At 41.4% G+C, this 24949-nt stretch overlaps 1 protein-coding gene and 1 non-coding gene across 7 annotated transcripts in view; both read right to left on the bottom strand.

Annotated features, from left to right (window-relative positions):
- Window positions 1-7377: 7377 nt before the first annotated feature.
- Window positions 7378-24949, bottom strand: part of Esrp1 (epithelial splicing regulatory protein 1) — a 56339-nt gene continuing 38767 nt past the window's right edge. For 2 of the 6 annotated variants that reach the window (XM_003479937.4, XM_005008234.4), the window contains exons 14-16: window positions 18397-18547; window positions 14192-14301; window positions 7378-9030 (exon numbers count right to left, since the gene is read on the bottom strand). In XM_003479937.4, coding sequence (XP_003479985.1) covers window positions 14227-14301; window positions 18397-18547 — 226 coding nt within the window. In that variant the 3' untranslated portion in view covers window positions 7378-9030; window positions 14192-14226. The remainder of the gene's footprint in view (window positions 9031-14191; window positions 14302-18396; window positions 18548-24949) is intronic. The other 4 variants (XM_013144047.3, XM_003479938.4, XM_013144048.3 and 1 more) reach the window with 3 other exon arrangements.
- Window positions 15198-15330, bottom strand: LOC111754690 (small nucleolar RNA U109). The gene has a single exon (XR_002789366.1). It is a non-coding gene; the product is annotated as a small nucleolar RNA U109 (small nucleolar RNA).

The following is a 24949-nucleotide window of genomic DNA, read 5'->3' as shown; positions in this document are numbered from 1 at the left end:
ACTTACAGTGTCACACACAGAGTTGGATGAGGAAGTGTGCAGAGGGTGTCTGCACCCTGGGGACTGACCGAAGAAGAATCTAGTCCAAAGTCTGGAGTGCCCTGCAGTGTCCCATGGGAGTCCGTTTCAGGAGGCTGAAGGATCTATGCCAGAAGGCAGAGGATCTGTGCCAGAAACCAGGTGAAGGAATGATGAAGACTGGGCTTCTCCGAAAGCAGATCTGTCCTTCCTCAGTTCCTCTTTATATCACCCAAGCCACAAACCGCCCAAGGGTGGGAAACTGCTAAGTCATTTAAACTTCTCATAACTAAATTTCTCAACCTGATAGTCTACCATCACAGCTGCCCAGAGTCAGATTTGGAAGAGTGCAAAAAGGCTGCCTGGAGGTATAAAGGATCCAGGGGAAGGCCTGGAACTCCTGTAGGGTCCTGACTGAGTTCCTATCAGGAGGCCAAAGGGTCCACAGTGGAAGACTGGAGTGTTTGTTCTAGAAACCAGGGGACCATATCTAAGGTGAAAGTGAGTCTGGAGCTTCTCTGAAGAAACAGAAGCCAGCCTTCCTCCTTCACTTCCCTTTTATTCCATTCAGGAGGCAAGCCTAAGGGTTGGTGTCACACCCAGGGTGGTTCTTCTGTTTTAAATAAATCTCTTCAGTTGCTCCAATTGGTTGGGCGTGTCTTACTCAAATTGACACAGTCTGTTGGCTATCGAAGCATGCCATGCTCATTGGTCAAAACATTCGGCTGTTGTTTTAGTTATTTTTCCCCCTTGCTAAAGCAAAATACTTGGCATGAGAAGATAAAAGAGAAAAAGTTTCTTTTGTGCACAGTTTGAAGAGGTTTTAGTACAAGACGCCCGACTGAAGACAGGGTGCCACGGCAGAGGAACGTCGAGCAGGAGAAACAGTTCCTGGCAGGCAAAGGCAGCAAGCAGCACCTGACAAGTGACCCAACGCCGTCTTTCTGTCCCTTATTGTTGGGTGCAGGTGCTCAACATACCATACCCCAGCCGAGACTAAGGACCACGCCAGCTTCCGCAGTGCGCTATGTCCCTCTTTAAATTAGCCAACCCGTGCGCACTTCGTGCTCACTCCGTACTCTGTGGCAACTCCTGATTGGCCACAGCTGGATATAGCAGCCAGAGCCTACATCCCATTCCCGCCCTGCTTCCTTGTGGCAGCCTGTGATTGGTCACGGCCAAATATATAAACAGAACCCACGTGAATAAAGCAGCAGTTAACTGTCGTCCACAAGAGCATCTCCTGTTTCATTGGGGCTGCGCCAGTCACCTTATATTTTAGGGCAGATAGTATTCATACCCTGGGTAGAGTATCCTTAATCCTAGCATCACACAGGAGGTCCAGCCACCTCTGAAAAAGCTCCACCTATGATCATAGGAGGCTTTGGGGGCATATCTAGATAACAAGCCATAACAGCTATGATGTCAATTTTTCCTAAACTGATTTCAATAAACAACACAATTCATAGGAAAATACTTGGAAGTTTTTTTTAAATGACAAATGGATTTTGAAAACTCCACTTGGAAATACAAAGAACAAAACTATTTTGATTTTTTTTTTTTTTTGTCTTTTTCATTTTTATCGGTACCGGGGATCAAACTCACGATGGCCTGCTTGCAAGGCAGGTGCTTATGCCGCTGAGCTAAATCCCCAGCCCCTTATTTTGAAAAACATGAGGGGGCTGGGGATTTAGCTCAGCGGCATAAGCACCTGCCTTGCAAGCAGGCCGTCATGAGTTCGATCCCCGGTACTGACAAAACAAAAAAAGAAAGAAAGAAAGAAAGAAAAACATGAGGTTTTAGCTGAGTGTGGTGGCACAAGTCTGTAACCCCAGCACTCCGAAGGCAGAGGCAAGAGAAGCTCCACGAGTGCTAGGTCAGCCTGGGCTACAAAGTGAGTTTGAGGCCAACCTGAATTACAGCAAAAGGAAACCCTGTCTCAAAAGAGAGAGAGAGAGAGATGGATTTGTCATTGTTGTTTGAAACAGCTAATACTGTGTCAATCTGAGAAGTTTAGAGGCTTACCTGAGTCACCAGGGGGCAGGCCAAGGTCTTCATTTTGTACACTATACTGAGCCTATGCAAGAAGGGCAGGACGATGGTGTGAGTACCACACCTGGGGCATGTCGCCTGCATACAATGTAGGGAGGAAAACGGGCCTGTGCACCCTGCTGTTTTGCTCTGGCTGCTTTTGCTGTCTTCTGCCATCTTGAACTGTCGCACCTGCGCTATGCTAACCTGCTTTGGAGCCAGCTGATTATGGACTGCAACCTCCACAAACTGATAAATAAACTTTTCCTTCCTTAATTTTGGATGTTGGGTATTTTGTCCCAGCAAGGAGAGAAAAGTAAGCAACTTGTTGTTTGAGATATGATCCTACTGTGCAGTTCAGGCTGGCCTCAAGCTCACATTGGAGCCCAGGCTGGCCTCAGATTTCTAGTGATCCTCCTGCCTCTGACTCTTAGTGCTGGTATGACAGGCATATACTACCACACCTGGCTAAGATGGATTTTCTTCTTTTTTTTAGGTGGGGAGTACTGGGACTCAAAGTGAGAACCATGTGCTTACCAGGCAAGTACTGTGCCACTGACTGTATTACCAGCCTAATATAGGTTTTGTTTTGTTTTCTGTGGTTTTTTTTTTTTTTTTTTTTTTTTTTTGAGCCACAGTCTTGATAAGTACTTAAGACTGGCCTTAAACTTGCTGTGTAGCCCAGACTGGCCTGGAACTCACAGTGATCCTACTGCCTTGGCCTCCCAAATGCTGGAAATACACATGTGCCATGCCCAGTTTTTTTCTTTTCTTTTTCTGTTTTTAAAAATTTTGGGGCTGGCTTTAGCCCAGCGGTTCCTTCAAGTCTGGCTTCCCAACCGCCCGGGTCGATTGGTCCGGTGATTCGAGACCCGCGGGCGCTCTCCAGTCCTTTAAAAAAAAAAATTTGGGGGGGGGGGTCAGGAATATAACTCAGCAGCACAGGTGCCCACCTGACAAGTACAAGGTCCTGAATTTGATTCCCATTACAAAAAAAAATTTTTTTTTTATTGGAGACCAGAGATATAGCTCAGTGGCTCAGCATCTGCCTGGCACACAGAAGGTTATGAATTCAATTCCTGGTACCAAAAATTTTTTTCATTGGTACATGTTTACCTTACATAATGATCACATTCCTCTTAATTTGAAGCCAGCCGACTACGAACTGAGATGTCTACAAACTGTGAGCCAAAAAACCTTTGCTCTTTTAACTTTGGGTGTTGGGTATTTTGTCCCAGCAACAAGAAAAGTAAGATCTTGAGAACCCGAGGGCATGACAGCACCATGAGCAAATACCCTAGGTCCTGTTTATCAGATAGGCTGTGCTAGTAGTGTTGGGCGCAGGCGCTCAACATACCATACCCCACCCGGGACTAAGGACCACACCAGCTTCCCCAATGCGCTATGTCCCTCTTTAAATTAGCCAACCCGTGCGCACTTCCTGCTCACTCCGTACTCTGTGGCAACTCCTGATTGGCCACAGCTGGATATAGTGGCCAGAGCCTGCATCCCATTCCCGCCCTGCTTCCTCGTGGCAGCCTGTGATTGGTCACGCCAAATATATAAACCAGAGCCCGCGTAAATAAAGCAGCAGTTAACTGTCGCCCACAAGAGCGTCTCCTGTCTCATTGGGGGGCTGCGCCGGTCAAGTAGAGCTACACCACGATGGACCAATGTAGGGTTCAGTGTCTTGTGATATTCTGCATTCTCACAGTCATCTCAAGGAGATTAACAGACTTAATTCCTCTACACAATAGTGGGGGAGAGAAATAAACAGAAAATAGTTTCTTGATATGGAAATATGAAGGACGAGATGATTATTCAATTTACTGTTATGTAAAAATCAATGAACTAGCGAGCATATTCCCCAGCAAAAGCATTATGAGCCTAAACCCCAAAACTGATACATCAACTATGGAGTAGAATACCTTATGCACAAATTGGTGTAATCTATTGCAAAGGAATAGGTCACTTTTATGCAAAATATACACTGCATGCAAACAGATGGAACTTTGATCTACTCAAGATGTTGCCTGGCAGCAGGAATTATAACTGAGTTTTCCATGATTCCAAGAAAGTCCGTTCCACTTGGCCATGGTGACACATGGGTACAAGCCCACCATTCACAAGGCTGAGGGAGGAGGTTTGCTGTGAGCTTAAGACCAGCCTGAATTACACAGTAAAACCATGCTTTCAAAAAAAGAAAAGAAAGATGGATGCTGGAAATAAAATCTACAGGAACTGGTGGCATACTAAACGTGATAAATGATGAATTGATTATTGTTAAGGTTTATATCTTAAAATTAATCAGATACTTTCTATGTGTCAAGTACAATGTGCTACTAAAACATAAAAAGCCTATAAAAACTCTCTGAAGAGGGCAGAGGAGGCAGGAAGGGAAAAGAGGTTTAAAGAAAAAAGATGAAGGGGCTGGGGACTTAGCTCAGCGGCATAAGTGCCTGCCTTGCAAGCAGGCAGTCATGAGTTCGATCCCCGGTACCAATAAAAAGGAAAAAGACCAAAAAAAAAAAAAAAAAAGAGAAAGAGAGAAAAAGATGAAAATGAGAGAATGAAAATAAGGCCATTGTAAAAGTAGAAAGAAGGGGTTAGAGAGAAGGGGAGGGGACAAAAAGAATTAAGATGTACTGTGTACATGTACACCTCCCCCATGATAAATATAATCACTCTGTCCTGCAAACATGTACTAATAAAAATATTATTTATGGACTGTGGCCCTTCCAGGGGGAGAACCGCCAGCTGCTCCTAAGATCCGGGCCATGTTGGAACTTACGAATCTGGGAAACCAAGCAACCAGCCTGCCTCCCTGCTAAGCAATAGTGAACCTACAGGTGCATGGCCTAGAGTCAAACATCCCACTTCCCCTACCCCCTTCTCCCGCACCCCCCCCCCCCCATTAGCAAATGGTAACCAAGGGGCTGGGGATTTAGCTCAGCGGCATAAGCGCCTGCCTTGCAAGTGTGCAATCGTGGTCGTGAGTTCAATCCCTGGTACTGATAAAAAAAAAAAAAAACTAACCAACTTGTTTAAGTAAATTAGTTTAGAAATAAAATTGAAATCCAATTAGAATCCCATATGGCTATACTTGAGAATAAGACTCGTAGTAGCACATCATGCCCAGTAGGTGGCGTAAGAAGCCAAAATCATGCTTAGTAAATTTTATGCTAAATTGGCTCTTCGAAGGTGTAGCTCAGTATAAAGTGATTCTTTGAATTTTACTCTAATGTGAAAACCATCCATTAATAACGAATTGAAATATTTCAAATTGACAGAATAGTATTAAGGGAAAACATTGTCATGGTGATCTTAGCAATAGTAACTCTGCAGCAGCTGGAGAGCTCGGTAGGGGCGCTCTGCTCCAAGGCAAGAGGCTCTGGGTTCAATCCCCAGCACCGATAAAACGAAATGCACATAAATAGTACTAAAGAAAAATAATTCTTACTTTAGCGATATGGGGTTTATTTACTTATTTATTTTTGTCTTTTTCCTTTTTATCGCTACCAGGGATCGAACTCACGACTGCCTGCTTGCAAGGCAGGCTCTTATGCCGCTGAGCTAAATCCCCAGCCCCCGATATGGGGTTTATTAAAATTCATTTCTGTTTTTAGTATATGCGCTGCCAAAGCAAAAACAAGGTTCTTTATTTTTGATGCTATGGATGAAACTCAGGGAGCTGTGCATGCTGAGCAAATGCTGTTCCTGAGCCACAACCTCAAAATCATAAAGAATCTTCAGAAGAAACAGTCGCAGCTGGGTGAAGCAGCCCACGCCTGTAATCCCAGACCTTGAGAGGTTGAGGCAGGAAGATTGCTGCGAGTTGAGGCCAGCCTGGGATACATCATCAAGTTGAAAGCCAACCTGAACTACAGTGAGACAGTGTCTCAGAACTAAACCAAACCAAACCAAACATCAACAAAGTCACAATCATTTTCTCCTGTACAAGTCAACATACTTACATGTTGTTTCATTCAATACATACTTACCGTGTACATCTCAAGCACCTCGAAGTCACAAAGCACTGGGCTGGAGATGGAACCATAGCATCTCTTCACACACATCCTGGTCCCGTTTATTCTCGGTCTCCTTTCCTTCCCCATTACCATTACTCCACTGCACACCCTGGCTGAACAGAGCAGCTGCACCAGGAATACTGCACAGAAGAACGACAGGACACCAGCACTGCCTGGGCTGCTTGGATCCAGCAGAAGGCAGGAATGTGTGAAATGCCCTTCAACCTCCAAGTGAGGAGGAACTTGCCTGGGAACTCTGTGGCCTCCTTGCCACGTGCAATGGTAGAAAGATTTGAAGCTGAGGCACAAAACTGATCTGGATTTATAAATGATGAAGGACTAGGACTGAAAACACTTCCTGAGTGAACCACACTTTATTCTTTTTTTTAATTGTTTTATATGAACCACACTTTATTCTAAGAATGCTTAATGCACACCAAGTGAACAGGAAATAGGAATGTTAGCACAGTTCCTGCCCTTGAGGTTATAAACTGAGAACTGCTAACACACCTGGGCTCTGTAACAAGAGTACAAAGGTCAAATAAGTGACAGTGTTGATATAGGCGGCCCTGAAATGTTAGAGGTTGGCAGAACTTAACCTGAGTCCCAAAACAAGGATAGAATTTGTATTAGAAAATGAGGCTTCAGCATCAGTAAAGAAAAAGGAGCCAATTTAACACTAGAGTTAAATGTGAGTTAAATGAATTTTGCAAATTGTGTTACACAATTTGCAGTGGTGGATCACTTGTCTGGCATGAGAAAGGCCAGTGGGTTCAATTCTCCACATAATAAAAGAACAAAAACCCAAATTGTTAAGCACACTGAGATTCACCAGTGAGACCGAAGGACCAAGTACCACAGCTGTTAAGAATTTCAGTCAGGGTTAGGAATGTAGATCAGGGGTAGGATGTTTGCCTAGCAAGCATGAGGCCCTGGGTTCAAGTCCAATATGCAAGCAAGAATAAAAAGAAAGTTTCAGTGACTTGTACCCTGAGGGTGGTTATTCAACCTGCATCTTGAGTATTTATCAACAAGTTTTCCTGGGTAGTGGATGTTGAAACTAAGGAGTGCTAAGCTACATCCCCCCACCCTTTTTTTTTGGTCTTTTTCATTTTTATCGGTACTGGGGATCGAACTCGCAACTGCCTGCTTGCAAGGCAGGTGCTTATGCTGCTGAGCTAAATCCCCAGCCCCCCCCCAGATTGGTCTTGATCCTTCTGTAGTTTCCTTAGTAGCATAGATAGCTTTATAATTACTGTATTTATGGTAAACTTAGAAAAAAAAAAAAAGACTGCAAGCATTGAGATTAAGCAGGCAAGTTTTATTATCAAATGTAACAATTCTACAAAACTCAGTAGTATTGCAGTATTACTGCCTAGCAGTCTTTCAGAGCCTGGGCAGAGAGCATTTTAAGGCTAACATACCAAGAATTTTCTTTAGGATCTTAAGTGCCAGTTCTCACCAATTCTCACACACGACGTTTGGTTTTCCTGGTTGCAGTTAAAGGGTCACTGCTGGTCAGGTAAGAGGGTTGCGTTTGGCTCTCCGTTCATCAAAGTAATGCAAAGTAAAAATAGCAGCCACAAAAAAATCTGCACGGCATTGGATCCAAGCTAGGGATGACATGAAGTATGTTCCCTGAATCAAATCCTGTCTTCCTTTTTGGAGTCAGACAGGAAGCAGTACTAGCTAGTGTCTAATATTGCACTTTTGTAGCATAAACATAGCTAAACAGTGCTAAACACTGACGGTGTCAGAACCTGTTTACCGAGCCAGTGTCCAACGCCTCCGTCTAGCATGCTGACTACAGTCCTATGCTTTTCAAAGTTTTAATTATTTGACAGTGAAGACATTGGAGAAAAAGGTTGAAGGCTATTTTAATATACACGCATTTTTGCTGCAGCAGTTAGTACATTGCTTTCTAGACTACACTCTCCAAATGCTATTATTTCTGTATTAAAAACTAGTGGATTTTTTATGAATGTTCAAGCCATCAACAGAACAAAAGTACAATATAAAATAATACATAGGAAGCCACAATATTGTTACGGTTTGAACTAAAATTAACTACATGAAGCTGCTTCATTTTTGATTTTGCATTTTGGCCCCTACTTCATTCTTATTTATAACTGATACCAGCTGAGAAAAGATCCAGAACTGCTAACTATCTGTGTGTTTTCGAGGGTGTCCCAGTTTCAAGTTTACCATCAACTGTTCTGTTTTAGTGGTGCTGGGGATGAACCAGGGCTTAGTGCAGGACAGGTGAGCACTGTATCACTGAGCTACACCTTCAGCCCACCTTAGGCATTTCTAAAACCACCTTAAGACTTCAGGATGGTGAAGAGATAGAGAAAATATTAGCTTTCTTTTTACCTTTAAAATTTTGGCCTCAAACTCATGGCGATCCTGCTGCCTCAGCCTCCCTGAGAGCTGGACTGCAGGCGTGTGCCATCGCGGCCGGCTCCTTTATTCTTCTTTACATTGTGATTTAAGGAGTCCAAGGCCTTACACTTGAATTGCTAAGCAAGAGGGCACGAACATACAGAAGATAGACGGAGGCTAAGGAATGAAGTACACGAAGTGGAGCTTCCTTATCAGACTTCATGGTGGAGATGGTAGACGGGAGATGCTAGTGGAGAATTTTTTAATCCAAGACTTTTTAAACTTAAGAAACACCTGTGATGCCACTTTAGCTGAAAGTAATAGACATTTGATTCAAATTCACATTTAAATGCCGGGTCACAATCATTGAGGAGCCAGGTATGCTGCATGCTGCTTGCTGCAAGATTTGGCTTTACTGGCTCACATTTCTCACTCCACCAAAGATAAGGCACAGATCCATTGTCTAATAATGTTTGCTGAAAATACTGCAGCCTGAGTGTAGACAAACTTCTCCTGAAATTGCTAGTGTTCTCATCCGGTGGCTTCAGGATCACCATGCATCTTTTAAACACTGGGGGGAAATTGAATAAAGAAAGTTACAATCTCTACATTTAATTTTCAGCAGTCATAAAAAACTGATTTCAAATTCCCCAAGGACTAAAACGCTAAGCATACGTCTTTATTTCAGCTGATATTTACTTGGCAAATGCCTGAGGAGTGGAGTGCTGGCCAAGGACGTCTAGGGGAGCCGGTCTGCTCCCCGCCTGCCTGCCTACCTGCCCTGTGTGTGCAGGTGTTTACCTGGAGGCCTTCGCCTCCCCCCAGCTCCTCCTGCATGCATTCCTTAGGCTGGGTCCCCCAGGTCGTGTAGAGACTCAGTACAAATTATCATTATTTTTTAAAAGTTAGGACAACTGTTCAAAATTAAAATCTAGTAGAACTTAAATAATTTCTAATAAAAATAAAGTCGAATCCATAAGCAGCAGCAAGGTGTGGCGTAACTAAAGGCACATGAACTCTACATGCCAGTGACTATTTCAATAGCACCTTTCTGTGGGTCAACATATTCCATCCCTACATACAACCTGTAAGATCATCATCTCATCTGCAGAAAACAAAGCACGGGTCGTGAAACTGGGACAGCCATCCCCATATCTGTGGTTTCTAGGTCTGTGGATTCAGTCAGCTACTAATAATTATTATTCATGGGGGAAAAAAAACCACATCCATATTGAACAAGTACAGATTCTCGGACTTCCTAAAATACGCAGTGTTTACTACACACCTAGCATTTACATTTTATTAGACATTGTAAGTAATATAGAGATGGTTCCAACTATTAGAGAGGATGTGTGTAGATTATAAGCAAATACCCTACTTTACATAAGGACCTGGCGTATCTGAAGGCTTTGGCACCCATGTGCTCCTGGAGCCCATTCCTCTCAGCCTATCTATCAGGGAAAACTGTAACAGGTGGATCTAAGACTGGAACTAACACGGAGAGGACCCAGCTATGCTGTTCTAGCTTCATGCCATACAAACCCCTTGACAACTTTAGGCACTGTGCATAGATGGAAAGGAGCAACAGAGATGAAGAAACGCAAGCAGAAATAGTTTCTGGGTTGCAGTCTTATTCATATGGCCAATTCTGGAAATCACTTTTAATAACCGAGTCTATAATTGGTGCAAATGTAAACTCGGGTACTTAGGAAGTATTAAGATACTGGTTTAGGGGGCTGGGGATTTAGCTCAGCGGCATAAGCGCCTGCCTTTCAAGCAGGCAGTCGTGAGTTCGATCCCTGGTACCGATAAAAACGAAAAAAGACAAAAAAAAAAAAAAAAAAAAAAAAGATACTGGTTTAGTTGTTACAAAATCATATTTAAATGGGTTTACAAAGCAACCACAATTTAGCCCTCAGTTTAACATACTGCGCTGAATGGCTTCTCAGATAAGACAGGTATATATATAAGAAAATCTACCAATTACTCAATACTACTAATTAATTTTACCTTTCTTTTGGCAAAAAAGTGGATTTTTTTTCCCCCTTTGGCACCCGGGATCGAACTCATGACTTTGTGCTTGCCAGGCAGTCCATTATGCCACTGAGTTAAATCCCTCCACCTTTTTTTTTGTCTTTTTAAGACAGGGCCTCACTATGCAATTCAAGCTGGGCTTGTGCTTACTTTGTAGCCCAGGCTGGTTTCGAACTCACAACAACGGCTTCCTCAGCCTCCCAAGTGCTGGGATTACAGATGTGCACCACTGGAATTTTAGTTGAGAGCTGTCCCCAAACCCAGGCTGAAGCCCAGAGAGAGGCAACTTCACTACTGAGCCAAAGGAATAACCAGACATAGCCCATTCGCATCCTGGACTGTCAGGCTTTGGGGCTTCTGAGATGCTCTCAAGCCTCATCTCACAGGGCTGTTCCTGGCTTCCTTTCGGACTTGACAGGGAAAAGTCAAGCTGGTCTGACAGGCAGCCCCCATCAACCCTGGGCCTGTCACCCATCAGAGGTAACATGTTACACATTCTGCCTCCCTGGACCATCATAGCATTTGAGAAAACATCCCCTTTGTAGAGGCTGAAAGTTATTCCCTCATATTATGTCACAATGTAGAAAAGTCTAGAATTTGTTAAAAAGAGGTAAAAAGTTTAGCCTTCTCAGGTTTTCTTTGTAATCTCAGTGGTAATCCATGGAGTTTTAGTGTTTAGCAATGAAACTGCAGATTCCTGACAGCAAAATATAATACTTACATACATACACACATATATATGAGTATAATATGGAAAATGTTGTGTCTTTAGTTACAGTAAAGCAAATATGATACAAAACAATTTTGACAGTTTTAACTGGAAATATGCAATCCTTTTATTTTGTAATAAACTGTCATTAAAAATATTATGTACACAGAACTCTCCTAAGACATCTTGATTTCACCAACTGGAACTGCTTTTGGAATGAACCCTTAAAAATCTTGCAGGGCTGGGCACGGTGGCACACATGTGTAACGGGGAGGCTGAGGCAGGAGGATCACTGCAAATTTGAGACCAGCCTGGGCTACAAAGTGAGTACAACGCCAGCATGAACTGCATGAAGAGTCCCTTCTTCAAATAAAAAAAATCAATCAGTTGATCCACAGGTTGTGGCTAGTTTAGCATTTTATTTTCTTAAGATAATTTCCATGTGTTTTTCTGAAAACTGTAAGTCATTTGTGAGTTTAAGTGAACAGAATCTTTTCCCTATACATTAGATAAAGTCCACAACTTGGGTACTTTAATCAAAGAAAGAAAGTTTATTGGCCTTTCTTCCCACTTAAATCAATAAAAATCAACATTTCTCAGGTCTTGCCATTGAATATAATTACTGAAGGGGAAGAATGCTTAATTTTGAATGCAATTATAATTTATTTATAACTTTTCTTATTTATAATTTTTGGGAGTTAGAAAATACTGCTGGTCACTATATGGAAATCATATTACAGAAACCAGAGGTGACTTTCAAACCATAAAAGTAATTCACACTTTGCTCGGTGTGGTGGTGCACACCTGTAATCTCAGCAGTTAGGAAACCAAGGCAGGAGGATCATTGAAAGTTCAAGACCAGGCGGGGCTCCATAGTGAGTTCAAGGAAACCTGACTACATAGGGAGACTCTACTTAAAAAAAATAAATTTATGCTGGGCATGGTGACTCATGCCTGTAATCCCAGCACTCGGTAGGCCGAGGCAGGAGGATCACTGCGAGTTCGAGACCAACATGCATAACAAGACCCTGTCTCAAAAAGACAAAAAAAAAAAAAAAAAAAAAAAAAAAAAACCACAAGTAACCCACAATTTACTCTTACAGAAAACAATGGCAACACCAAGTATTATCTACATTAAGGTTCAATCAGGTATTAAATAATGTATTTTAGCACATTAGACTCAATTTTCTCTAAATAAAAAAAAGGTAAGTACATGCAATTAAAAAGATTTTGTTTCTTCTAATTCTGTACAACCTCTTAAAACAAAATTACAACATGATTCAATGTATACACTGTTTGTTTTTATGTTGCAACTAATGGATTAGCCTCAAGACATAGATTAAAGTACTGTTACTTTTTCCTTTCTTTTATCTTCTACTTCTTTGGTTTTTGAGACAAAGTTTCACTCTGTAGCCCAAGATGGCTGCAAACTCACAGGGATCTTCCTGCCTCAGCCCCCAAAGTGTTGAGATTACAAAAATGGGCCACCGTGCTCAGCAGTATTGTTACTTTTGTAGGAAATTTTTCAATAGCAATTTCTCTGACTGTGCAGAAGGCCTACGTAATCTAAACTCTTCAGAATAAGTTCTGTAGAGGGAAGAGAAAGCATTTCTGTTCAGAAATCAAAGTCTTGTTTCTTGAAGATAATGCAAAGACTAAAGAAAACACTGTTCAAAGAGGTAAAACCCAAAGTAAAGGAACAGATTAGGAACTGGACAAATTATACCTGCAGGCCTTGAAGGGAAAAGCTTTAAAAATCCAAAAGAACAGGAGTGTGTTAAAGGAACTGACTGAGCTCCCACGGGCAGTGATGCAGCAAGTGGAACAGAAGAATAGCACTAGATTATAGACTGCATTAAAGTATCAGATAAATACACACCATTCCATACAACAAGGGAAAATGTATAACCTAGACATAATTACATGAAATGCATAAATAGAAAACAGGAATATGGGGAACGTAGCTCAGGGGTAGAGTGCTTCTCTAGCACACCTAGAATCTGGGAAATTTAAGGTCCCAGGTTCAATTCCTAGTATTGACAAGAAACAAAACAATAACAAAAACCAGGGAAGAAAGGACAAGTCACCCTTCCACAGCAATTTCTAAACCCTCTGCACCTTGGATGTGAGTTGTACCATGACTCCTCCTTTTTTGAGACAAGGTGGAACTATGCATTTCAAGCTGGCCTTGAATTCACTTTGTACCCCAGACAAACTCAAACTCAGAATAATCCTTCTGTTTTAGCCTCCCACATGCTAGGATTACAGGGATGTGCCACCACACCTGGCTGTGTAGCATGACTCTTGAAAGAAATAGAGTGTGAGAGAAAAAAGCATCAACTTTGTAGCAGAGAATCCCAGAAAGCATGACCTCAGCCCAGAGACCAAGGCTGATACTGCCAGCACTAAGCAGTGTCCTCATGTCTGGATCCTGCTTGCTTCGATCGGCAATTTGCATTCAAGCTGTTCCTTCCCAACACCTACCAAAAGGTAAACATAAATCCGAATTGAAAGTCTGTAAAATATGTCCAAGGTAATAACCCTTAAAAGTGGCCAGGTAGTAATAAGCAAAGAAACACTGAGAAACCAAAACAGACGAGAGGACACGAAAGAGAGGCGACAGCTAAATGCAATGTAGAATCCCAGGCTGGATTTTGGAACAAAAAAGACACCAATGATATTGTGCCTATCTTTTTTTTTTTTTTTGGTCTTTTTCCTTTTTATCAGTACCGGGGATCGAACTCACCACTGCCTGCTTGCAAGGCAGGAGCTTATGCTGCTGAGCTAAATCCCCAGCCCCGATATTGTGCCTATCTTACAAAGCAGAAAAAATGTCTCCTTTAAAGTTGTTGATTTCTATACATGTATAAAATCCAACTATAACCAAGCACTATTGGCCAATTAAAATTTAAGAGCTAAAGTTGTCTTTGAGATCTCAGTCTATTAGGTTGGCCCTTTGTAATTTAGCTTGCAAATCAGAGCACCTTACCTTCTTTTCTGAGGATGGTCTAACTGCTGGGGCCCTTAAATACAAACCCATTCTTTGGGTAGAGTCCTGGCCTGGTCATTTGTGTGAACAAGTCCATCCTCGGTTGCATACTAAAATGCAAGTTGAAACAAACAGGATCAAAAGATGGACAAGTTGTCACTCGGTGGTTAGTATTTCAACTAAAAATAGCTACCCCAAAAGAGCAGACAAGTTACATTGTAGGAAATAAAGCAGTGGTATAAACCACATATGTAACTCTGATAGGAAATGTTCATTTCTTATTTAACATAAAAGTACCATCAAAATCCTTTCAATAAATGAAGTTAGATTGAACATATAGATTATGAGAAAAAGCTAAAAACTCAGAAACAAAGTAAAAACCCTCAAAAACACCCGCCCACAATAATTCAGGATGCCAAACTTCAGATCTCATGAATAGTACAGTTTGAATGATGCTGCAGGCAGGAATGGATAGCAAGTATTTGAGGACAAATTATTTGCAAGCCATTTACAACAAGGCCAATCTACTCAATATCTCCCAACAACCCTGAGGGTTTCGTATAGTGTTAGATAAGCCTGAAATCTCAATCTTATTCCATCAGTGCAATACCAAATAACAATCCAAAGTAAGTAACCTAAAAGATGTTGATTAAAGTCAGCACCTTGCAAAATAAAACCAGGATTTATTGAAAATGTAAAGGCATTGACAATAAAGTAAATGAAAAAAAGTTAAAGGAATTGTACAGGTATCCCTGGAAATCCATTTCAAATAGGACATTCATCGACTAAAATATACACACATTTGTTTTACTGAACCGAATGCTAAACATTCTGAAGGTAATTTGTCTTTATAAGTTCTAATAGTTCCATTTAGTAAAACAGATCTAACTCTGGTACCTTAATTCTCCATGTGGGGAGATTTGATTATAGAATCTATGGCCCACATCCTGCTTTAGTCATCAAAATTTCTCCCTTTTTAAAAATCATTTCTTTTTTTTTTCCCCTTTAATGTAGGAGAAATATACTACCACTCAACCTCTACTGTAAGGTTGGCAGCCCTGAAAACTCTTTTTAATGTAGCATGTCATGGATATATTCCTGCTTCACAAGAAATGAGGAGAAGGCATTTCCACATGCCAAAAAATCATTTCTTTTGAGACAGGGTCTTGCTATGCAGTTTAGGTTGGACTTGACATCACCCCAGCCTGGCCAACTTTTCTATTGCCTGGCTTCCATTTTTATAAATCTTTGTTCCTCTAATATCATATGAATTATGGAAAACACAAATTTAGAATAGTTTTACACAAGAAATTTTGCTGATAGTAATGAGAAAACTCATTTTAAAATGTATTTAAGGACAATCAGTTTATAAAATGACATACTATGTTATCGAGTTCTAGACTCTTTTAAACGACAGTGACCCTAAACCAGGTGTGGTGGTACATGTCTGTAATCCCAGCACTTGAGAGGCTGAGGCAAGAGGATTTTTGCAAATTCAAGACAAGCCTAGGCTACACAGTGAGCTCAAGGCCAGCTTGAACTGCAGAGTGAGACCTTGTCTCAAAAAGACAAAACAAAACAAAAAACAATAAAAGACATGACCCTGAATAGCATAGTGACACATTGTCTCAAAAAGGAAAAAAAAAAAAACAATGACAACAAATTTTACTTGCTCAGCTAATTATTTTCTAGATAGTTGCTTAAATACATAATTATTATGATATTAATAATTACAAATAACATTAAAACTTCTGACTAAGTTAGCAACAGTGATAAATATACTGTAGGTAGAGATAAAGACAGGTTATATCTTGTGACAAAGCAAATCGAACAAATCTGGAAGTACATAGTGACTGGTTATTACCTGCATAACTGAGAATAGAAAAAAGTATGGCATGGACTCTGAACAGTAGAACAAAATGGGAGCTTTTATGTAATAATGATCTAAAACTGGATAGGAGTAAAGGTTTTGAATATGTGCCTCACAGCTCCAATTACTGAAGGCAAATATTGGAGTATATACGGGTCTGGGTAACTGAGGTTCCAATGCAATCTTAATTCACTGGCCCACTTTACACATTCTAAGCACTTCTAAAGTGAAGACTAAACCAGCTGAGGCAGTACATGTCTGTAATTCCAGGGAGGATTACCAGGAATCCCAGCCAGTCTGGACTACACAGTGAGACCCTATCCCCCCCCCCCCAAAAAAAAAATAAGGGGGACAAATATTTTCAGGAGAAACAATTTTGTACAAACTTTCTGTTGATTATACCAGATAACTCTACTGCAACATCAAATTACACTACAAATTGTTAACAAGAACATCTACAGATTGATGTTTCTCTCTTTTGAAGCTTGTAAGTTTTTTAGTCATAAATAGTTGCTATTTTGTCTATAGTAAAGTAGTCCAGCGAGGCTGGATAAGAGAAATTGTACTCTCATCACTAATTCATGTATAGAACTGCTTAATTTTACTTAGGGTGAATATAAATTAAGACTAAAATTAACTCAGCTGACTGTTGAATTTCAAACTTCCTTTGGACTAAGGTAGAAAACATAAAAATGTTTTCTCCATGAGATTAAGTAACCTTTCCAATGAGCTTCCAGTAAAATTTGATAATTTAATGAGTCAGATAGGAAGTTTGGAAGGTAACATTTTTACCCATTTTAATGTCCTCCAGAGGCAGCATAATTGTTCAGGAAACAGTAAAGAATCTATTGATATCTGAAACAAACATATTTAGAACAAGAATCTTGCTTCTAGGAAAGTATATGTATCCTAATCCAGTCAGTCAATAGCAAAAGAGAACTTCTGACTGCTTTCATTCAGTTCTTCCCTATCATAGATTATCTTTTTTTTCTTTTTGTACCAGGAAATAGAAATCAGACCATTGTGCTTGCAGGCAGGTGTTTATGCCACTGAGTGATATCCCTGACCCTATCATAGATTTTCATTGCTTGTTCAAAAATAATCCCTTGCCTGTTAAAAGCCCTTAGAACAATCAGGGGAATGTGGTAGGTCTGTGACACATGGCACCATCAGACAGGCTTTTGGCTGGAGTCATAGCCCTTGGTGACCAATGGTACCGATTTTATAAACTGATCCCCAGTGCGGCAGTGAGGCCAGACATGGCGCCCACAGGCTGCACTGCAGATGCGCGGGGGCTATGCTGCAGGCCTTTACGACGCTGCCTTCCCACCCTGCAGACTTGAGCAGGGTCAGCTTGAGAAAGAGGACAATTTTCCCTAGTATAGCAATAGCAGGAAAGAGATTTCAGGCTTTAGGCTACTATATAACTAACTTAAGGAAAAGAGTCTGCTCAGATGAATGGGCAATGGGAACATTTGTTCACTGCTACAGAGCACAACCGTTTTCTTTTGCTTTTTGATAACGAACTCAGAACTTTGAGCTTGCCAGGCAGGCGCTGTGCCACTGAGCTATATACCCGGCCCAAAAACTCATTCCTTAAGGAAGTCAGAAAACAGCTGACGGACACAGCAGGTAGAAAGACATGTTAAGAGCAGCATCAGCCTCATTAGAATAGCATCGCACTCTAATGACTCACTGGGGGTCTTTGCTAAGCATTGCTTTTTTTTTTTTTTTTTTTTTTTTTCCTTTTCCCACATTAGACACTGGCCACTGACCACTTTGTGGGAGCACTGACCAAGTAACGTGGGGACCACTTTACTCGGGACCAAGTGCAGAACTCTACTGCTAACCTACATTCCCAGACCACGTTCTTAACAAAAAACAAGGACTTGGCACAGGCTCATAGGAGAGCTCATCCTTAGGCTTCATTCTTTATCTTTTTTTTGGTATTAGGGTTTGAACTCACGACCAGGCAGACGGTGTTTGTGCCGATGAACTAAATCCCTGGGCAGCCCCCCTACTCTTAATGCAAACCCCCATGCTGTGGCGTGGCCCGAGAGCTTTCTCAAAGTAGCAAAGGTTTCAGAACAAACAACAGATTAAACAGACAGAAGTAAGCCAGCATGGAAAAAGCCCTCATCTTGTCTAGAGTACGAGCCCGAAGCCGGCTGCCTCCACCCCAACACTCTGCTCTTTCAGCTTTAGCAAGTCAACCTATTAGCGCGTGAACACGTGTTATGCTTCAGAAAATCCACACCTTTGCTGGCTGTGTTCTTTAGGCAAATCGACTTAAATCATAAGGGCCCTGTGGGTGTTGCTTCTTCAAGGTACTGACCTGGTAACCTTGGAAGAAGTTAAGAATTTCCTTAACTCCAGTATTGTAGGCCAAGCCCTGCATCCTGACCACCGTGCCGGGCTGTGGAGGGACACTGCTAAGACTGGCAGCTGTAGGGAAGTAGCCAAGACTATTAGGCGAACCTGGGGGGCTAGAGGGAGAGAAAGCACAGTGAACCAATAGAACAGACAACGTTGAATATTTACCAAAAAAATATCAGTTACTGAGGCAAACAGACATTCCTAAGACAGTCGTTCTCATTTTTCTCAATGTTCTTCCCCAAGACAGGAAAAAACACCACAGCCACCCTGTCTCACGTTTCCACAAAAGCCGAAAGATGAAAGGCAGGGGGTTAATACGGAGATTTCCCAAATCTCCCAGATGCTTGCAGGGAGAAGAGACAGTGTTAAGCCTTCACAGTCACCCAACCACAGAGCGCCACTTCCAAAGCACAGCTCTCGGATGATTAACCAGAGAGTTATAAGGAACAGTAAAGCAAGAAGAGACATGAATATAAGGGACCGAGAGGAACCACAGCCACAGAGACCAAAGGATCCAGAGGGACTGCTCCAGAGAGTGGGCTGTTTGTCCCATAGGTGCAAGCGAATGTGTAGCACAAGAGTAATGCGGTAAAGCAAAGTTTAAAAGCACCCATGAGTTTAAAAAATGAATGATGGAGGCTTGGATGGGATACGGAACAAACGGAATTGGCCACCTTTAACACAAGGGCAGGTGTATTAATGGGTCCTGGCGGTGTTATCTGCAGCAATACCACCAAGGAACACAAGCCAACGGACACCTGGCTTGAGGCACCAACGCCAGTGACTGCTGCTTGAGTTTCAAAGCTTAGTTCAACTCATTCACCAATTAGTTCACCAGTTTAACCCTCACACTGTTTTCTATCACAATTGGTAGCCAGATTAATTATATTAAAAGCATACGTGTAGAAAATTTCAGAAGTTATTAAGAAGCAATACAGACTTCCAACTTTAGCTCATTATTAGCTTCTATTCATCCTTTGAAGTAGGTAATTGTTCTATTACGAAGATGAACATGTACATGATCCTGGGCTCTGAAACTCTGAGGGTATCTGCTCCACCCAGTACTAGCAGAGGGCATAGGAGGAATAGATTAGCCATGCCTCAGTCCTGTCCCAACCTCCTCTGCTTCCCAGCACAGTAACTTCAAACAACTTATTGATCTAAACTGCTTCTTCAGTTGCTGCGTGAGGAAGAGGAGCATCTTTGCAGCACTTTTGATTCAGGGACTGATGCACTAAATCCATCCAAATGCAGTGACAAGATTGGAGATACACTTGCCTAGTAAGCACAAACCTTGGGTTCAATTCCCAGCCCCCCCCCAAAGCTATAACATATTCTTTTATTCTTGCTGATCTCATAGCCATCATTATGTTTCATCATTTACAAAATAACCAAAGCTTGAAAGTATTACCTTTTCAATCTTTAAAGCAAGTTTGCAAATTAGAATCCCTGGAGTGGGGGAGCATTTTAGCCTTCTTGATAAAAGTTCTTCTCCACCAAATTAAAAAGCAGAAAGTGAAAGAAAGCCAAAGTCACACATTAATGTAGCATTGTATTTTAAAGCAATCCAAGTGATATCAAAGGAAGCAAGGCTGAAAAACCCCAGGTCAACTGAGCACAAATATGAAATCGAAGTCAGGGAAAATGCTGGGCTTTGGGTCTCAGTGGGGCTGTGGTCATCATTCAGCTACATCACCTCACTTTTACAGAGGTAGAAACAGAAATCAAGACTTAAGTAATGGGCAAAGGCCATGGCTCAGCTGCAGAGAACCTTCCTAGCATGCAGGAGCCCTGTCATCAATCTTCAACGCCACCAAAAACAAAAGTAAAAGTTCAGTAATTTCCCAACTGCGTGCAAAACCAGTTAGCTCTTGGTCAAACCAGAAGAACCTACCCAGATTTCTCAATGTCTGGTTCAATGTTTTTCTTCCTATACAGCCACCATTTAAAGACTGTATTTGTTCATGTCAAATACCTGATGTAAGGGGCTGGGGATTTAGCTCAGCGGCATAAGTGCCTGCCTTGCAAGCAGACAGTCGTGAGTTCGATCTCTGGTACCAATAAAAAGGAAAAAGACAAAAACAAAAAAAAAAAAAACCAAAAAAACCCTGATGTTTTGAATTTAATACACAAAGAACAGCAAGACTTCACCATATATTTCATTACTGCTTAGAATTTTCCATGCAAGATATGAAAGGAAGCCAGGTGTGGCAGTGCATGCCTAAAAATCCCACACCAAGGAAGCCTGAGGCAAAAGGATTACAGACTTGAAACCTGAGCAATTTAGCAAAACCCTGCCTCAAAATCAAAAAACAAAGGACAGGGGATACAATCAGTGCAAAGGTCTTGTATTCAATCCTCCATACTGGGGGTGTGGTTATATAAAATTTCCTATGTATATACAAAAGTCAAGTCATTTCAGTATTCTACTAACAGTTCCACAAGTAGTACTATCCTAGCAAAATCTATTACCTCTGCCAAAGGACCTTAAATTAAGTTTGAGGTCTCTTGTAAATCCAACTGGAAATTTAAGGTTAGAAAGGACAAGTATATTCATTTCTTAAGTTAGCTTTTATTCTAATAAAGCTTAAATACACTTTGGATCCCAATTATTTCATTTTCTTTCTTTCTTTCTCTTTCTTTCTTTCTTTCTTTCTCTTTCTCTTTCTCTGTCTTCCTGTCTTCCTTTCCTCCTTTCCTTCCTCCCTCCCTCCCTCTATCTCTCTCTCTCTCTCTCTCTCCCTTCCTTCCTTCCTTTTCTTTTCTTTTCTTTTCTTTTCAGTGCTAAGGACAAAACTTAAGATCAAAGCCAGGACCTACGGAATGCTAGCTAAGCACTCCACCACTGAGCTACATTCCCCAGCCTGCCTATGCAGATAAACCACACTATGATTATCTCTGGTACACAAGGAACCATACGGAAAAGTAAGCAAGCAGTATATGTACCTGATAGAGCACAACAATTAATTTTTTTACTAATCTACATTTTAAATTTCAATTATTTTTGCAGATAATTAAGAATTGCAAAATTAAATAACAGAATAAAAGTGACAATAACAAACATGAACTTGGATGTAGAAAAATCTAAGTGATTTACTGAGAAAACTATGAGAATAAATTGGTAAACAAGTTTACAAGATACAAGATCAGTTGTATCTCTGTATACTACAAAAAAACAACGAAAGTAAGAAAGCAATCCCATTCAAAAAAAGAATAAAAAACAATCTGTCTAGGGAAAATTTAATCAGAACATAAGGCTTATACATTAAAATTTATAAAACATAGTTTTCTTAAAAGCCCACATTTGTGAATAGAGACACTATTGCTAACGTAGTCACAATCCCCAAATTGGTGTACAGATTGTTGCAGGGTCTACCAAAAATTAAGACAGGGTCAGGCATTTGCTTAATATTCACGAGGCTCTGCATTCAAACTCTACAACTCAGGGGAAAAAAATGAAACACATCTTTGTAAAAATTGTATATGAAAACAAAGCCAAAACCAGTAATGAGTGTGCTGGTACCACCTGTAATTCCAGCACTCAGGAGGCCGAGGCAGGTGGATTGCAGCAAGTTCAAGGCCAGCCTGGGCTACATAGTGAGTTCAAAGTTAGCTTAAACTATATAGCAACAATCAGACTATTCTCAAAACAAAAACAAAAAACCTAATTTTAAAATGTGCAAAGGATTTGAACAAATATTTTTCCAAAGGAAACATTCAAATGACTAACAAATGTAAAAAACTCAAAATCAACAGTCACTAAAAAAATATAAATCAAAACCTTAAGTGAATATGCATGAAAAGCACCAAGACAGTAAGAACCAGCAAGGATGTAGAGAAATTACAACTCTCATGTTGGTGGGAATGTAAAATGGTGATACCACTTGGAAAATTATTTAGTACTTCTTCAAAGATGAACACAGAGCCAGGCATTTAGTGGTGCATGCCTGTTATCCCAGCACTCGGGAGGCTGAGGCAGAAGGATCATTATGAGTTTGAGACCAGCCTGGGCTACAAAGTGAACTCAAGGCAAGCCTAAACTGTATAGTGAGACACTGTCTTAAAAATAAATAAGGCCACCAGTGTACAGTGGTATATACTTGTAACCGAATAGTGAAGAGAGGCTGAGGCAGGGAGATCACAAGTTAGTCCTGCTTGGGCAAGTTAGCAAGACTTTCCCCAATTCTTTATAAAAATAAAGGATTGCAGACATAAGCTCAGTGGCAGAGCACCTCTGTGTTCAAATCCCCTACATACACACACACAATCTCAGTAACTCATCGTCAGGCTCAACTGCCAGTGAGTCAGGTCCTTACCTGCATTTATCTTTAGTTAAGTTTTAGATGGTCAAGAGTCAGGATATTATTAATGCCTCACATGTGCACGGTGTCAATACTGTAACTCCCACACAAAAGCCCGCAGGTCAAGAATTAACAGCATTATAAAGGGACCAGCGTTGGAGAGAGAGGAGAATGGCAAATAGATACAAAGGAGTCCACCTGAGTCGGGTGGGAAACCTGGAAGTTGCTAAACAGATAATGGACTGGGGCCCAGGAGACAGAAATATCAGAGGGGCTTCCCCAAGGGTTTTTCCCCAAGGGGATCCACCAGACAGCTGGGGAAGTCAGCACAAAGATCTGAGCATGCGGGACCTGAGCCTGCCCCGGCTCCGTTAAGGACCCTGTTCTCTCCAGACACTTGAGCCAGTGAGTGTGTGTGACAGGACCTGGGCTCAAATGTTATATGTAGATTTCCTACTTAACTAACTTTAAAATTTCATCTGAAATCAGCATTCTTAATCAAGTTAACTTTTCAGGATCCTTTCTGGACTGTCTGCCATATTGGATCCTGGGTGTGTGTCTGTCCTCCAAGAAAACACGACTTTCTCCTGGCATATGCATAGAAGTTTCAGTAACCCATAAATATAAAAGCACTTGGGAGCAAGTAAGAGGATCTTGTCCCAAAAATCTATTCCACCTAAATACAGTGGTGCCCCTGTTTGCAAACTGCATTGGGTGATAAATACAACCATGGCCATCTTTCCCACTGGAACACGAACTAGACCATCTTTTCCAAGATCACAGAAAAGGCTATTGGGACTTCCCATAGTAGCCCATTCTGTGTGTGCTAGAAGAGTTCACTTTTATTTCTTTTTTTTTTTTGGCTTTTTCCTTTCTATCGGTACCAGGGATTGAACTCACGACTGCCTGCCTGCAAGGCAGGCGCTTATGCCACTGAGCTAAATCCCCAGTCCCAAGTTCACTTTTATTTCAACTTATGTCAATTCCTTTCTTTCTTTGGCCCAAATTTGCTGTAGAGAGCTAGTTTTTCTCTTACTTTCTCATTTCACTTTTCAAATAAACTTTTTTTCCTTTTGTCTTCCTGAGACAGGGTTTCACGATGCAGTTGAAGTCACTGTAGCCTTGAACTCAGTAATCCTCCTGCCTCAGCTTCCCAAGTGCTAGGCTTACAGGTATGCACCACCAAGTTTGGTTCTTCCCAGCCCTTTTTTATTTTCATGTTGACACATTTTGCTAAATTGCTGAATTGCTCAAGCTGGGTTTGAATTTACAAACCTCCTGCCTCCCGGAGTGCTGAGATTACAAGTATGTATTACCTTGTTTGGCTGCAAAGCATACTGTAAGATAGGATGCCTGAGCAGGGCATGGTGGTACAAATCTGCTATCTCAGTTCTACGGAGGATCAGTCAGGAGGGTTGCAAGTTTCAGCCCAGCAACTTAGTAAGAACTTGTCTCAGAGTAAAAAATAAGGAGGGTTAGGGATATAGCTCGGTGTGAGGGCTCTGGGTTCAGTAAAAATGAATAAGAGACAGAGACAGAGACAGACAGATGGAGAGAGAGAGAGGGACAGAGATGAAATGCAGTCCTTATGTGAGGAGGGGGCAAGTGTGTGCTCTTCTCTCCAAGGCTGGAGTGGCAGGTACAGTGGATAAGGATAGATGACCCCCTCTCATTCTTGGGCCTTGACTAAGGCATGGATCCCTGCCTTAGGAGAATGGAACCCTTTTCCAAGGCTGGACAGGAGTCCATAAGGAGAAAAGGAAATGAGTCTTATTTCACATGCTTTTCAAGATGCTGTGTTAGACCCTCAAAGAACTCATTAATGATACAATGAACAATCTGCTCTATGGTTCATGTTTTCCCTGAAGATGTTCACCAGGTAAGCTAAATCTTCATGCTGAAAGACACTTACATTCCCAGAGAACTGCAACTGGTGAGCTCACTGCCAAATGTATGAACAAATCAAAAAGAGACCAAACAGGGGGTGAGGGAGGGAGTTCTCGCTGCACCTCTTGTGGAAAGACAGGTGAGTAGGGTGCCTGCTCTATGTACACAGGTCACGGCCTATTGGCCATAATGTTATCAAAGTCACACACAGAAGTTGCTCAGTTTGCTCACTTAAACTAAAGGTTTAAAACAGTTTAGCTGGGGATGGGGGGTTAGCTCAGCAGTGTAAATGCCTGCTTGGCAAACGTGAGGTCAATCCCTGGT

This window comes from Cavia porcellus, unplaced genomic scaffold (assembly GCF_034190915.1).
Source record: "Cavia porcellus strain 051 isolate PalLab524CR breed Dunkin Hartley unplaced genomic scaffold, mCavPor4.1 scaffold_10, whole genome shotgun sequence".
NCBI lineage: Eukaryota > Metazoa > Chordata > Mammalia > Rodentia > Caviidae > Cavia > Cavia porcellus.
Note: the sequence above shows the minus strand (reverse complement) of the source record. Positions and strands in the feature narration are given on the sequence as shown.